Source organism: Anastrepha ludens, chromosome 5 (assembly GCF_028408465.1).
Source record: "Anastrepha ludens isolate Willacy chromosome 5, idAnaLude1.1, whole genome shotgun sequence".
Taxonomy (NCBI): domain Eukaryota; kingdom Metazoa; phylum Arthropoda; class Insecta; order Diptera; family Tephritidae; genus Anastrepha; species Anastrepha ludens.
The window spans coordinates 73,338,474-73,350,492 of NC_071501.1; the positions used below are offsets into that span (position 1 = coordinate 73,338,474).

General features: G+C 35.7%; 1 protein-coding gene across 2 annotated transcripts in view; it reads right to left on the reverse strand.

Annotated features, from left to right (window-relative positions):
* Positions 1 to 7,861: 7,861 nt before the first annotated feature.
* The window catches only part of LOC128863153 (uncharacterized), a 120,179-nt gene continuing 116,021 nt past the window's right edge, over positions 7,862 to 12,019 (reverse strand). For both annotated transcript variants that reach the window (XM_054102128.1, XM_054102127.1), the window contains one exon: positions 7,862 to 8,530. In XM_054102128.1, coding sequence (XP_053958103.1) covers positions 8,378 to 8,530 — 153 coding nt within the window. In that variant the 3' untranslated portion in view covers positions 7,862 to 8,377. The remainder of the gene's footprint in view (positions 8,531 to 12,019) is intronic.

A 12,019-nucleotide genomic window follows, 5' to 3' on the forward strand; every position in this document is an offset into this window, starting at 1 on the left:
ATTGCTTTTTGTTTCCAGCAGATATGCATAGATCGAATGTCCGTTTCCCGTTACGATGTCCCAGATGTGATTTGAACCCTGCGGCTGAATTTCTTCAATATTTCCAATTGTCCAACTTTGCGATATCAAATGAGAACAAATGTTCTTGACTACTAGAAGTTCGTGGAAGATTAAATGTATGGTAGTCCCAGTAATGCCCAAGGATGTTTCTATGTCACAATATTTCGAAGGACGATCTTTCGTTATCAATTGATGCCCAGCATTGATTGTTTCACAGTGTACCAGTGTTTCACTATGGCTAAGTTTGGTAATTCAACGTCAAGAGTCGAAGTAGGTTGATCAATGCAATCATGTCTCGATAATTTGCCTCGAAAATGCTAATTAATCATCGCATAACAATTTTCACGAGCATTAAATTTGGACGAATTTGAATTTTAACTCACAGAAAAAAGACCACATGAAGCTCGTTAGTGAAAACGTTATACGTAAGTCTGTGCTAAAAACAAGGTCTCTGTTGTCTCCATTGTTTTTGCTTCCTTGAGTGGCTTATACAAGGTGGCGCAATATTGTTCAAAGTAATCAGAATTAATGGCATCGTACGTCAATCAAATTTGACACTTATAAACGAGAGAGCTGTAGTATACAGACAAGCAAGTCAAATAAAAATTTCCATCACTCAAAATTGTTTTCTTTTTTATTCAATAAAAAACGATTCAAAATCCAAATTTTGCTTGATTGTTATTCAGCTAGACGTGACTTAAAGAATACATTGATTGCCTAGTTGAGCTTTTGTTTTTTTTTTTTTTTTGGCGGTGAGGTTGGGCTAAAAATGCCTTCGCACTTTATACGAGGGGTGCCTTTTATATGTCGGGATTAGAGAACAAAAACAAATTTTAATCATCGAAAATCACTTTATTGTTTTTCAAAATATTCTCCATGAAAATCTACACACTTTTGTATGCGTTTGAACCAATTGTCGAAGCACTTTTGCCACTCTGAATGAGGTACCTCCAAAACATGCATTCTGAATGCCGCAACCGCTTCTTCAGGTGTCGAAAAACGTTGACCTCTCAGTTTGTTTTTTACGTACGGGAATAAAAAAACGTCATTCGGTGCCAAGTCAGGACTATACGGCGGATGACCCATAATTCGATGTTTTGGGTGCTCAAAAATGCAGTTGTTTGAGCCGAAGTGTGAAGAGTGGTGAAGAGTGATCCGTCTTTGGCGATTGGTTTTCCTAATTTCTTGGAAGCCAACTGGCAAACAAATGGTTGTGTACCACTCAGAATTTACTGTTCTGCGTTGTTCTAGTGGTACGGTTGCGACATGTCCAGTTTTTCCGGAAAAACAGGCGACCATTTGCTTGGAAGTGCTTCGTGCGCGAAAAACTTTTGTTGGATTTGGCTCATCTTGAAACACCCATACAGTCGACTGCTGTTTACTTTCGGGCTCATACGCATAAATCCATGATTCATCACCTGTCACGATGTCATAGACGTGTTTCGAAGCCCCGCGATCGTATTTTTTGAGCATTTCCTTCGACCAATCGACACGAGCCTTTTTTGAGCGATTGACAAATTGTGTGGAATCCAACGCGAACAAATTTTTTTGACAGTCAAATGTTTATGCAATATTGAATGTATGCTGGTCCCACTAATGCCTAAGATTGTCTCAATCTCACGATAGGTCACATGACGATCTTGCAATATCAGTTCGCGCACAGCATCAATGGTTTTCGGAACAACTGATTTTGGACGACCCTCGCGAAATTCGTCTTGGAGTGAACTACGACCACGATTGAATTCACCATACCATCGATAAACACTGGTCCTTGATGGAGCTTTATCGCCAAAAAATGAATTAAGTTCATCCATGCAATGTTGCTGAGTTAATCCACGTCGAAAGTTGTAAAAAAGAATCGCAAAAAAATGTTCACGATTTAATTCCATTTTTGGATCGAGATGGATCTTTTAAGTTACTGTAGGCAACACAAATAGCGCTGGTATTTCAAAACGTTCTGAGTACGTACAAGCCAAAAAATGTCAAACTTTGCGATACAGCTGTCAGTTGCCAGATTGCAACACCGGGGTTGCCAAATCCCGACATATACAAGGCACCCCTCGTAGTAAACGTCGTTACTACGTTTGTGGTGACTCCACTAATAACATCACTCCTCTTCTCTTGGATTTTTTCCTGAACACCGGGACTGCTTCCGAATTGTGTCAAGCTTGAGAGGTCCAAAACGGCGTCCTAAGAAGGACACTTACTTACTCATCTGCGTCCAGGGTCGTCTGTTTTGAAAAACATATGTGCTCTTCAGCACATTTTTTCGAAATTTGAGACGGCTTTCCATTTTCCTTTGCCTATCATCATTTTCTCAATTATTTCTTTAGGTGTAAATACACCAATTGCTCGTTGCAGAGCCGTTCCACCTATCACATTTAAAGAAGGTGTGCTCCGCATCATCATGCTCAGTATCTCCATAAATGCAGTTTGGTGGTTCATCTTTCCCATTCATCACAAATACTTGCGAAAGGACCCATGTCCGGACAAAAACTGCGTGAGCTAATAGTTAACCGTGCTTTCTTTCTACTCACCCTCACTAGCCATCTGCCGTATTGCTCAGAGCTCCATCCTGCCTGCCCAAGTGTGAGCGTTTGAATTCTAATGTCGGAGAAGCATCGTCCTGGAATTCTTGAGATTTTTGCATGCCATTTCCGTTTGCGCTCTTGTGCTAAAAGATCTATAGGGAAAGTTGCGCTGATAACTAAAACCACTGCTTCTGCTACAGTTCTGTATGAAGAAGCCACTCTGAGTGCGCAGATGCTTTGCACCGATTGCAGAGTTTTTCGCCGGCATTTTAACCTTGGCAGCTCTTCTGGCAGCTTGATTTATGTACGCCCAGTAAGTTAGTCTTGCATCTAATTGCACTCCTAGGTATTTGACCACTCGTTTTGTCGATTAAGTAGCGTCGAGGACTTGTATATCTACTTCTAATGGGATAGGTCTCCTGGTTCGAAGAATTAGCTCTGTTTTATCGGTGGCCGGTTTTAATTCGTGGCCCTCTAGGCATGTTTGTACTCGGATCATCACTTGATTTAACTCCTTTTGGCTTCGACAGTGTTCCGAGCAATTATTTCAGTTGCAATGTCGTGTGCGTATCAAACTAGATGCCCATCCTCAGCATCCCTATTCGAAGAACTTCATCGTAGCTTATATTCGTATAAGAGTACGCGATTGCTTAGATAGCTGCGAATAATTTCCAATAGATTATGAGGGATCTTGAATTTTGTCTTTAAGGCTTGAATTACGTCGCCTCAACTGTAGGCTTCTAGTATGAATCCTTTTAGGAATTATGTTTTGTTTAGGAAAACATTTTTTGTTTTGAGATTCATGTAAGAACGAAAATTTCATGTAAAAACATTTAATACTGACTAGGGCTATTTCAAAATCATTTAAAAAAAGACCGCATAAAACGAGAGTTGGGTGCATGAGACCGTATTGGTAAAAATCCGAAAATGTTTGACTGTTGTCGTGAATTAGTTACCACCATCTAGCAGAGTATGAAGGCTATAAAGCTTTGAATAAGTTCTGCATAATATTACACTGCAAAAAACTAACAAGAAACAAGTTTTCTCTACACGCTGAAATGAAAGTGTTTTCGAAATTTTTAAATAGTTCTACTCAAAATTTCACAATTTTAATAAAAAAAATTATAGAAACGATTTTTCCTCATTGTAAAAAACTTTCTTCATAAACACATTTCAAAACTGCCTCCTCACCAAATTTGTTGAATGACAATAAATGTAAATGTGTAATGAAAGGTGATGAAGATGGAGTTACGTTAAAAAAACCTATTTATTGTTTATGAAAACAAAAAAATTTTGTGCACAAGCCATATCGTTCACATAGAAAAATGATTAAAATTTCTATAAATTGGTTTAATTAATTGAAACCCAAATGCTTTCAAACGAAAACTCCGAACTATTCCAACAAAGAGGAAGGGAAGAGGTAAAAGTATTACGCTTATAAATAAATAATGATGAAAAACTATTGTCACTTACCACACAGATACATATACACAAACACATACATACTCGTACATGCAATTTGCAAATTGTGGCTTTTTAATCACATGCAGATGTATGTTTGCGCATAAAAGTTAAGGCGGTTTTAATATTATTATAATAAAATCATAATTAAAAAGCTGAAAGTAAATTTGGCATTTAAATAAATGCATATTGCTATAATTTTAATAAATATAAAATAGAGCTGCGCTAAAGCAATGTAATTTTATGAACGAATACAAAATTTATTTTATCGATCGAATTTAAGCGCTCTATGGAGATTTCGAAGTTCCAGCACAGAGTTGTTAGTAAATTGTTCTGCTATAGCTTTAAACAGAAGTTTTCTAATAATTTACTTGTATGTAATACAAATGTGCCATATAACTAAATAAAAATTGTTTCATGTATTTTTCATAAAAATACAGTTAATGTGGTGTACTTTAAAAATCTAACAAATAATTCTTCCAAAAATTTAATATAATAAATTTCAAAAAAATTAGAAACAAAATTTTCAACTTTTTAATCAGAATATCTAAACTTCTGGGTATGCAGTTTTATAGATCAATAAATTTTAGTTTAGTAAAGTGTAAGTTTGAAGTCGATCAAAACTCGCATAGATTTTTTTTTCATACAACGTGGATAACTTTATTAGGTACTAGCAAACCCGGCCCCCTTCGCTGGGCACACTAAAATAGAATAGATATGGTTTAGAACAGAAAATATATGGTTTTCATATTATATTATTTATTTCTTTATTCTTTATTCAAGCGCTTTGGCATAAACAATATTTTTTGTTTTTCTATTTGTTTTTGAGTAAATATAAAATATAAATTGAAAATCAGGAAAAAAGAAGATTGTTTTTAAATTTCAAATCAACGCATATGAATAAACAATCGTCTTTTTTCCTGATCATCCATGAATTTTTCGTTTCAATTTATATGTTTTATTAAGCATTGGAGCTTTTTTAACCATTATCCATTTATATTTTTCAAAAAAAAAAAAAAACGAAAAACATTGTTTTTTCCACGAACACATAATTTCATTCGGATTTCACATTAAATTCTCAAATTTCGTAAGAAATTATTCACTGTTCCAAAATCCACTCCAAAAAAATTCACAAACAATTTTTACATGTTGCACTTACGTTTTTTGCTTATGGCATCCAAATCAGAAAGAAATATTGACACATTGTAACTCACACTGTCAATTTGACAGTTCAGTTCCGCCCCAAGCGTTAAAAAAGTAAGCGATATTATGGCTGGCTCAAAAGAACGCTGTACCCGTTGCCACTGCTCCGAATTACAACCAAACTTTACGAAACCCATTTTCAATACTTACTTAATAATGTGCATAAGTTTGGTTTAGTTCGGTGCAAAGACACGGCGGGTCCACGTTTTGGCATATATTTCGAGACCTTAGTGATCAATAGGTATGAAAATGACCCCGTATTAAAGTACTTATCAACAGCTTTCATTTGATACCCATATTGTACATACACAACCAAAGGTTACCCGGGTCCACGTTTTGACCTATATCTCGAGACCCCAGTCACGTAGCGGCATGAAAAATACTCTGTACTAAGGCATTCACCAACAGCTTCAATTTGATATCCATATTGTACAAACACATTCTAGGGTCCACGTTTTGGTCTCTATCTCGAGACCCTAGTCACGGAGCGGCATGAAAGATACTCTGGACTAACGCATTCACCTACAGCTTCCATTTGATACCCATATTGTACCTACACATCCGAAGGTTACCCGGGTCCACGTTTTGACCTATATCTCGAGACCCTATCTACCAATAGGTATCCAAACTATACGGAAACCATCTTCAATACCTCCTTAACAATGTGTGTAAGTTTGGTTTAATTCGGTGCAAAGACACGGCGGGTCCACGTTTTGGCATATATTTCCAGACCCTAGTCATCAATAGGTATGAAAATTACCCCGTATTAAAGCACTTATCAACAGCTTTCATTTGATATCCATATTGTACAAACACATTCTAGGGTCCACGTTTTGGTCTCTATCTCGAGACCCTAGTCACGGAGCGGATGGAAATACTCTGAACTAAAGCATTCACCAACAGCTTCCATTTGATACTCATATCGTACATACACATCCGAAGGTTACCCGGGTCCACGTTTTGACCTATATCTAGAGACCCTATCTACCAATAGGTATCCAAACTATACGGAAACCATCTTCAATACCTCCTTAACAATGTGTGTAAGTTTGGTTTAATTCGGTGCAAAGACACGGCGGGTCCACGTTTTGGCATATATTTCCAGACCCTAGTCATCAATAGGTATGAAAATTACCCCGTATTAAAGCACTTATCAACAGCTTTCATTTGATACCCATATTGTACATACACAACCAAAGGTTACCCGGGTCCACGTTTTGACCTATATCTCGAGACCCCAGTCACGGAGCGGCATGAAAAATACTCTGTACTAAAGCATTCACCAACAGCTTCAATTTGATATCCATATTGTACAAACACATTCTAGGGTCCACGTTTTGGTCTCTATCTCGAGACCCTAGTCACGGAGCGGCATGAAAAATACTCTGAACTAAAGCATTCACCAACAGCTTCCATTTGATACCCATATTATACCTACACATCCGAAGGTTACCCGGGTCCACGTTTTGACCTATATCTCGAGCCCTATCCACCAATAGGTATCCAAACTATACGGAAACCATCTTCAATACCTTCTTAACAATGTGTGTAAGTTTGGTTTAATTCGGTACAGACACGGCCGGTTAGCGAACACACACAAAAAGTTGACTTTATTTTATATATAAGATTTTTTTCAGTTTGTGTCCGAAAAATCCAAATATCTTACGGAACCCTATTTTTTTCCAAAATAAAATGTAATCCATGTTACTCTTGGATAATGTAGTTTTCGAATGGTGAAAGAATTTTTCAAATCGGTCCAGTAGTTTTTGAGCCTATTCGTTACAAACAAACAAACAAAGTTTTCCTCTTTATAATATTAGTATAGATAAAGCACTTGTCTCATCATGCCTGTCCTATCGTATGTCGCAGAAGCTTGGACGATGACAACATCCAATGAGGCGTTCCTTGGAGTGTTTGAGAGAAAGATTCTGCGGAAGATTATTGAAACTTTGCACGTTGGCGGTCGATGGAACGATGAGCTGTATGAGTTTTACGACGACATAGATATAGCACAGCTAATAAAGACCTAGCGGCTATGTTGGCTGGGTCATGTCATCCGAATGGATACAAACGCTCCGGCTATGAAAGTATTCAATGCGGTATTATGTGCTGGTAGCAGATGAAGAAGAAAGGCTCCTATCACTTGGAAATACCAGGTGGAGAAGGACTTGGCTTTACTTGGTATGTCCAACTGGCGCCAGTTGGCATGGGAAAGAAAGGTGCTCCTTGTTAAACTCGGCCTAAGTTCGGGGCGAAAGTCAGCCACAGAGGGGAGGTTTGGTTTAGTGAGAGCATGCACCACATATAATTGGTGTGATGATACAAATTGAAGGTTTCTGACATTTTTATTTTCCACTCGAAAAAAAAAAAAAAAATTGGGTTAGTGGGTAGTTTGTTTCCCCATGGTTTCTTTTTACCACGTTGTAAGGATGGGTATCAACTAATGCGTTCATCTACTCTTTGGTGAGCTGTTCCACCGGTCTTGCCAGTGCGCGACCGATGACGCCTTGCTTTCGAACTTAGTTATCTCAATCTAAAAGCATAAGCGTAGCTAAAAAATAAGATCACATTTTATTAGTTTTTGTAATATATTTGAAGTTCACGAGAATAAGAGAATTTTCAAAAAGCATATACATTTAATACATATATACATACATATACAATTTGACAATAATAAAATCAATTCTATGAAATAAATGTAAATATTAGCGTTTTTCGATGCTTAAACTAACAAACAATAAATCAAACAAAACAACTTCACTTTGCTAAAATAATCAACATTACAGCTAACGAAAGTTATAATTATAAATACTTTGCTGCTTTTTATGCATAATCTGTACTATGTTCCAAATATACAAACAAGAAGGAAGCTAATCTCTCAACATGTACATACGATATAACAGTAAAACCGAGAAGTGAATTATTACATACATTTAAATATACATACATATGTCTTTCTTTCTTGCAATGATTTGTAACAAACTATTTTGAGAATTTCATAATTTTCTGTTTTGCTTTTAATTACTTTTTTCTTGCATTTATTTAATATCACTCTTTTCATATACATATACAAATTTTTCTATGAATGTATTATGTAGACATTGCTGCATGTGAATTACAAATCATGTAGCATCATCCTTGTCATTTCGATCCTCTGATATACTCGATCTCTTGCCATTGGCGTGGTGTGTCTTAACTTCATCCTGGCTAGAGACGGTGATCTTTGAGCTATTTAGATCGGTCTCTTCGGGTATCACTTTGGTACCTTCTTGATCCTACATGAAAAAGGGAGGAAAGAAAAAAATTTAATATATATTTATGGCTTTGTATCAGACTGGGCTGTAATTAGTAGTGCTCATGCACTTGGAACTGTACAAATGTTACAAACAATGCGTATGTAAATACACATGAACATATCAGAGCATATAGGTGTGTCCACTTATGGGCAAGATGGCGCAAAATTAATCACCCTACCGAGATTTACAATTTATGCAAATGCCGTCTTACGTAAATCCCATTTGACACTTGTGAAGTAGGCAGTAAAGACTTCCATCACACGAAATATTTTTTTTTTTTTGTTTTTTGATTTATTTTACATTTTGATATGTAACACTAAAATAGGGTTATTAATTTTATGCCACCTATGTAAGGTAAAAATCAAAAATATCGGGTGTTTTTTAGGAGCTTGAGAAATGAAAATGATAATATTGTACAAAACATAAACATTATTGGAATGAATTCTTTTTTATTACAATCTGGTAGATTTATTCATAGTGGAGGTTTTTTAAATAGTAGTTCTTTTCCTCCAAAATTTACCTCTAAAATGACGAAAATCCGTGATAACAAAAATATGTTGTAGAATTAAGGTTTAGTTACCATATTCTGTAAGTTGTGCTATAATTATTGATGTAACATCTTTTGTCTACTTAAATAAAAAAAAAATCTATCTATAATCTGGTAGATAATTTCATGGCATTTATTTTTGAATGGTCCATTCGATGAGTCGAATTTCTGACTACTTTCTCCAATAAATCTGAATGATATATCTAAATAAGCCCAATCAAGCAAAATGCGACGCAAACGATGGTCATTTAGCTTCGATTCTTGCACGAGCTGGCATGTAAGCCGAGATTCTTACGTAAAAATTTTCACTTAGTCGAAGGACAAAGGCCAACAAATTGAGAAAAAAACGACGAATCAGCGTCCTCTTCAACACGATTTTTCACGCGTATAGATTTATTATTAAATTTTTTTTTGTTTAAATAAATTTTCATAACTTGAATGCATTGCTCTGGCGTTAAACGATTCATAATGAATTGTCAAATCTTACTGAGCAGAAATGTCAACACTGTTTGCCATTCTCAGCTGTCAAACCATAGTTATCGATATCGTTAGTTCTCAAGCAGCTAAAAAAACACCCTTTACTTTACTTCATTCAAGCTGTTATAGTTTACTTTTACTTATTTTACAGTTAATCACAGTAAAAATGTGTATATTTGTATTGAGTTCACTGTTAGACACAATATTTTGGAGCTTTTTATTTGGTTTTAATGAATTTGAATTCACCTTTCTTATATAAACAAACCAACAAATATACTACTTTAAAATTCAATATATTATTTAATACCAATTCATGCAAAAATATTTGTATACAATTGCATTCGAGTTTAAAATAGTAGAATAAAGAACTTTATACAAATATTTACAATGTCTGAGGAGCGGGTTTTGGAACGGGCACCCAATTTAATAGTTAGTTTTTATTTATTTATTTACTTCAAGAAGCCAAGAGAACATGATTTCAAACTGACTACGAAAACTAAAGAATAATGAAAATTTGTACATCATTAAATTACAAACTTACGACTAAATGAACTAAAATATAGTTCAGTTTCTTTGAAATTGAGAAATCTAGCGAGTTAGAATTGCAGATCTCATTAAAATCACGAAGCGCACATAGTGCCAGCATAATTTGTATTGAATTTATTTAGATAGAAAAAAGCAGACTTCTTGAAGATGTAAAAAAATTAACACTTTCAAGCAAAATTAGGCAATCAATGTCACTCTTAACAACATTGAAAACCAACGAGAGAGCAAGAATCGATATCCTACTTTCTTCAAGTTAATCAATAGCAAGCGCGATGTGTATGATGTGATGGAATCAGAAAACTTTAACGATCTTAGTACATATAATATTTCGAAGATAATTAAACTTTTTTTAAATTAATCTATGTTTTATAACGACGGAAAGGGTGGAGTTGAGAGTTGCAACAGCGAGAGTTACTATAGCATTTGGACCTGTGTTCACAATAATAGGTGTTGACGTCGGCAGTATGATGCGCAGTTAGAACCTTTTTCCAAAGCTCAAATTGGCAACCAGTAAGTAAAGTTGTCTAGCAATGTTTTATTATTCAGAAGCTGAAAAACTCGTTTTTTGCGGCGTCCATTCGCTTTCGTCAACGACTAAATAGAAAAGAAATGCTGCCATTTAGCAGGTGTTGATTGGCGAATGAGAGAGAAACGGAGAGATGAAAAAATGTGAAATGGGTTGCCAAAGTGATCTTTCGCACCAATAGGAATGCGACTCATTACAAAGTTTTGACTACTTATTTTTTATTTTAATATAGTTTTTTATGTTTTATTTATTTTTTATTTTTCTAGTTTTTTAAAAATATGGTTCATAATCATATTTCAACAAAAAAAAAATATAAGTCAAAATTTCTTGCTTTTTACAAAATTAAAAAATTTTTCTATCAAAATTTCAAATTCTCTATATCCATTTTTGTTGCCCATTCATTTTTAACATAAATCATGCTGCCAGTTTAAAGTAGTTCAAAATTAGACTTGATTTTTAATATTTTTTTCTGTAATTTTTTATGTAATTTTTTTCATATATAAAAACGTAGAAGATTTCTTCAAAAGGGTTTTACTCAAAAGCTGATGCCCTGTAGTTTTTACATCATTCGAAAACTTATTTATGTGGCAACACTCATTCCTGCTGTCAGAGTGGTAAACATTTACTCCAACAGGTGTATTCGAAATTAGTCGAGAAATGCTTAACTTCTCCATCGAATGCATTCTAATACCGATATTAGGCTTATACTCGTATGAGTCATAAAGGCATTGCGGAAAATGCTGGGCGGATGAGCCAGCTAAACAGGGGACTCTCAAAACGATTTCCACGCGAAATAAGAGAATAGAAGTTGCCTTGAAATCCCGGGGTCTTCTCCTCGAATGCCAGAGCTACGCTTGAACTCAGCGAGCACTGGACTCGTACAGAAGCATATAAAGTTGGCCCTTTGTGTTCTCGCGGAATCATAGGAACTTATATAAGTATACAAAGTTGAGAGATCTTTCTGGTCGGAGGCGCTCAACGGAGCGTTAAAGCAATCAACGCCGCACTGTCCAGTTGTTTCTCGCACTGCTCGAATTGTTTCTACAGCTGCTGCCTGGAGGATGAGGTGAAATTATCTCAGCACCTTCTTCTCAGCTGTGCTGGTTTCGCCGAGCTGAGATTCTAGCATTTTTCACTTTCTTGTCCCACCTTGGGTTATAGCAGATTTAGATATCACCCATCTGATGAATTTCATTAGTAGCTTGAAACGGTTAATGCTATTATAATTAAGCCATCATTCACTTGTCATCCTCACGTCACCCAATCCCCGCCCCTTTCTACTTTCCTCTGTGTTTTCCTCTATATGATACCAGAAAAACCGAATTTGATTTTTTGTCTAAATGGGCCCTTGCATGGGCAACCATTTAAACTA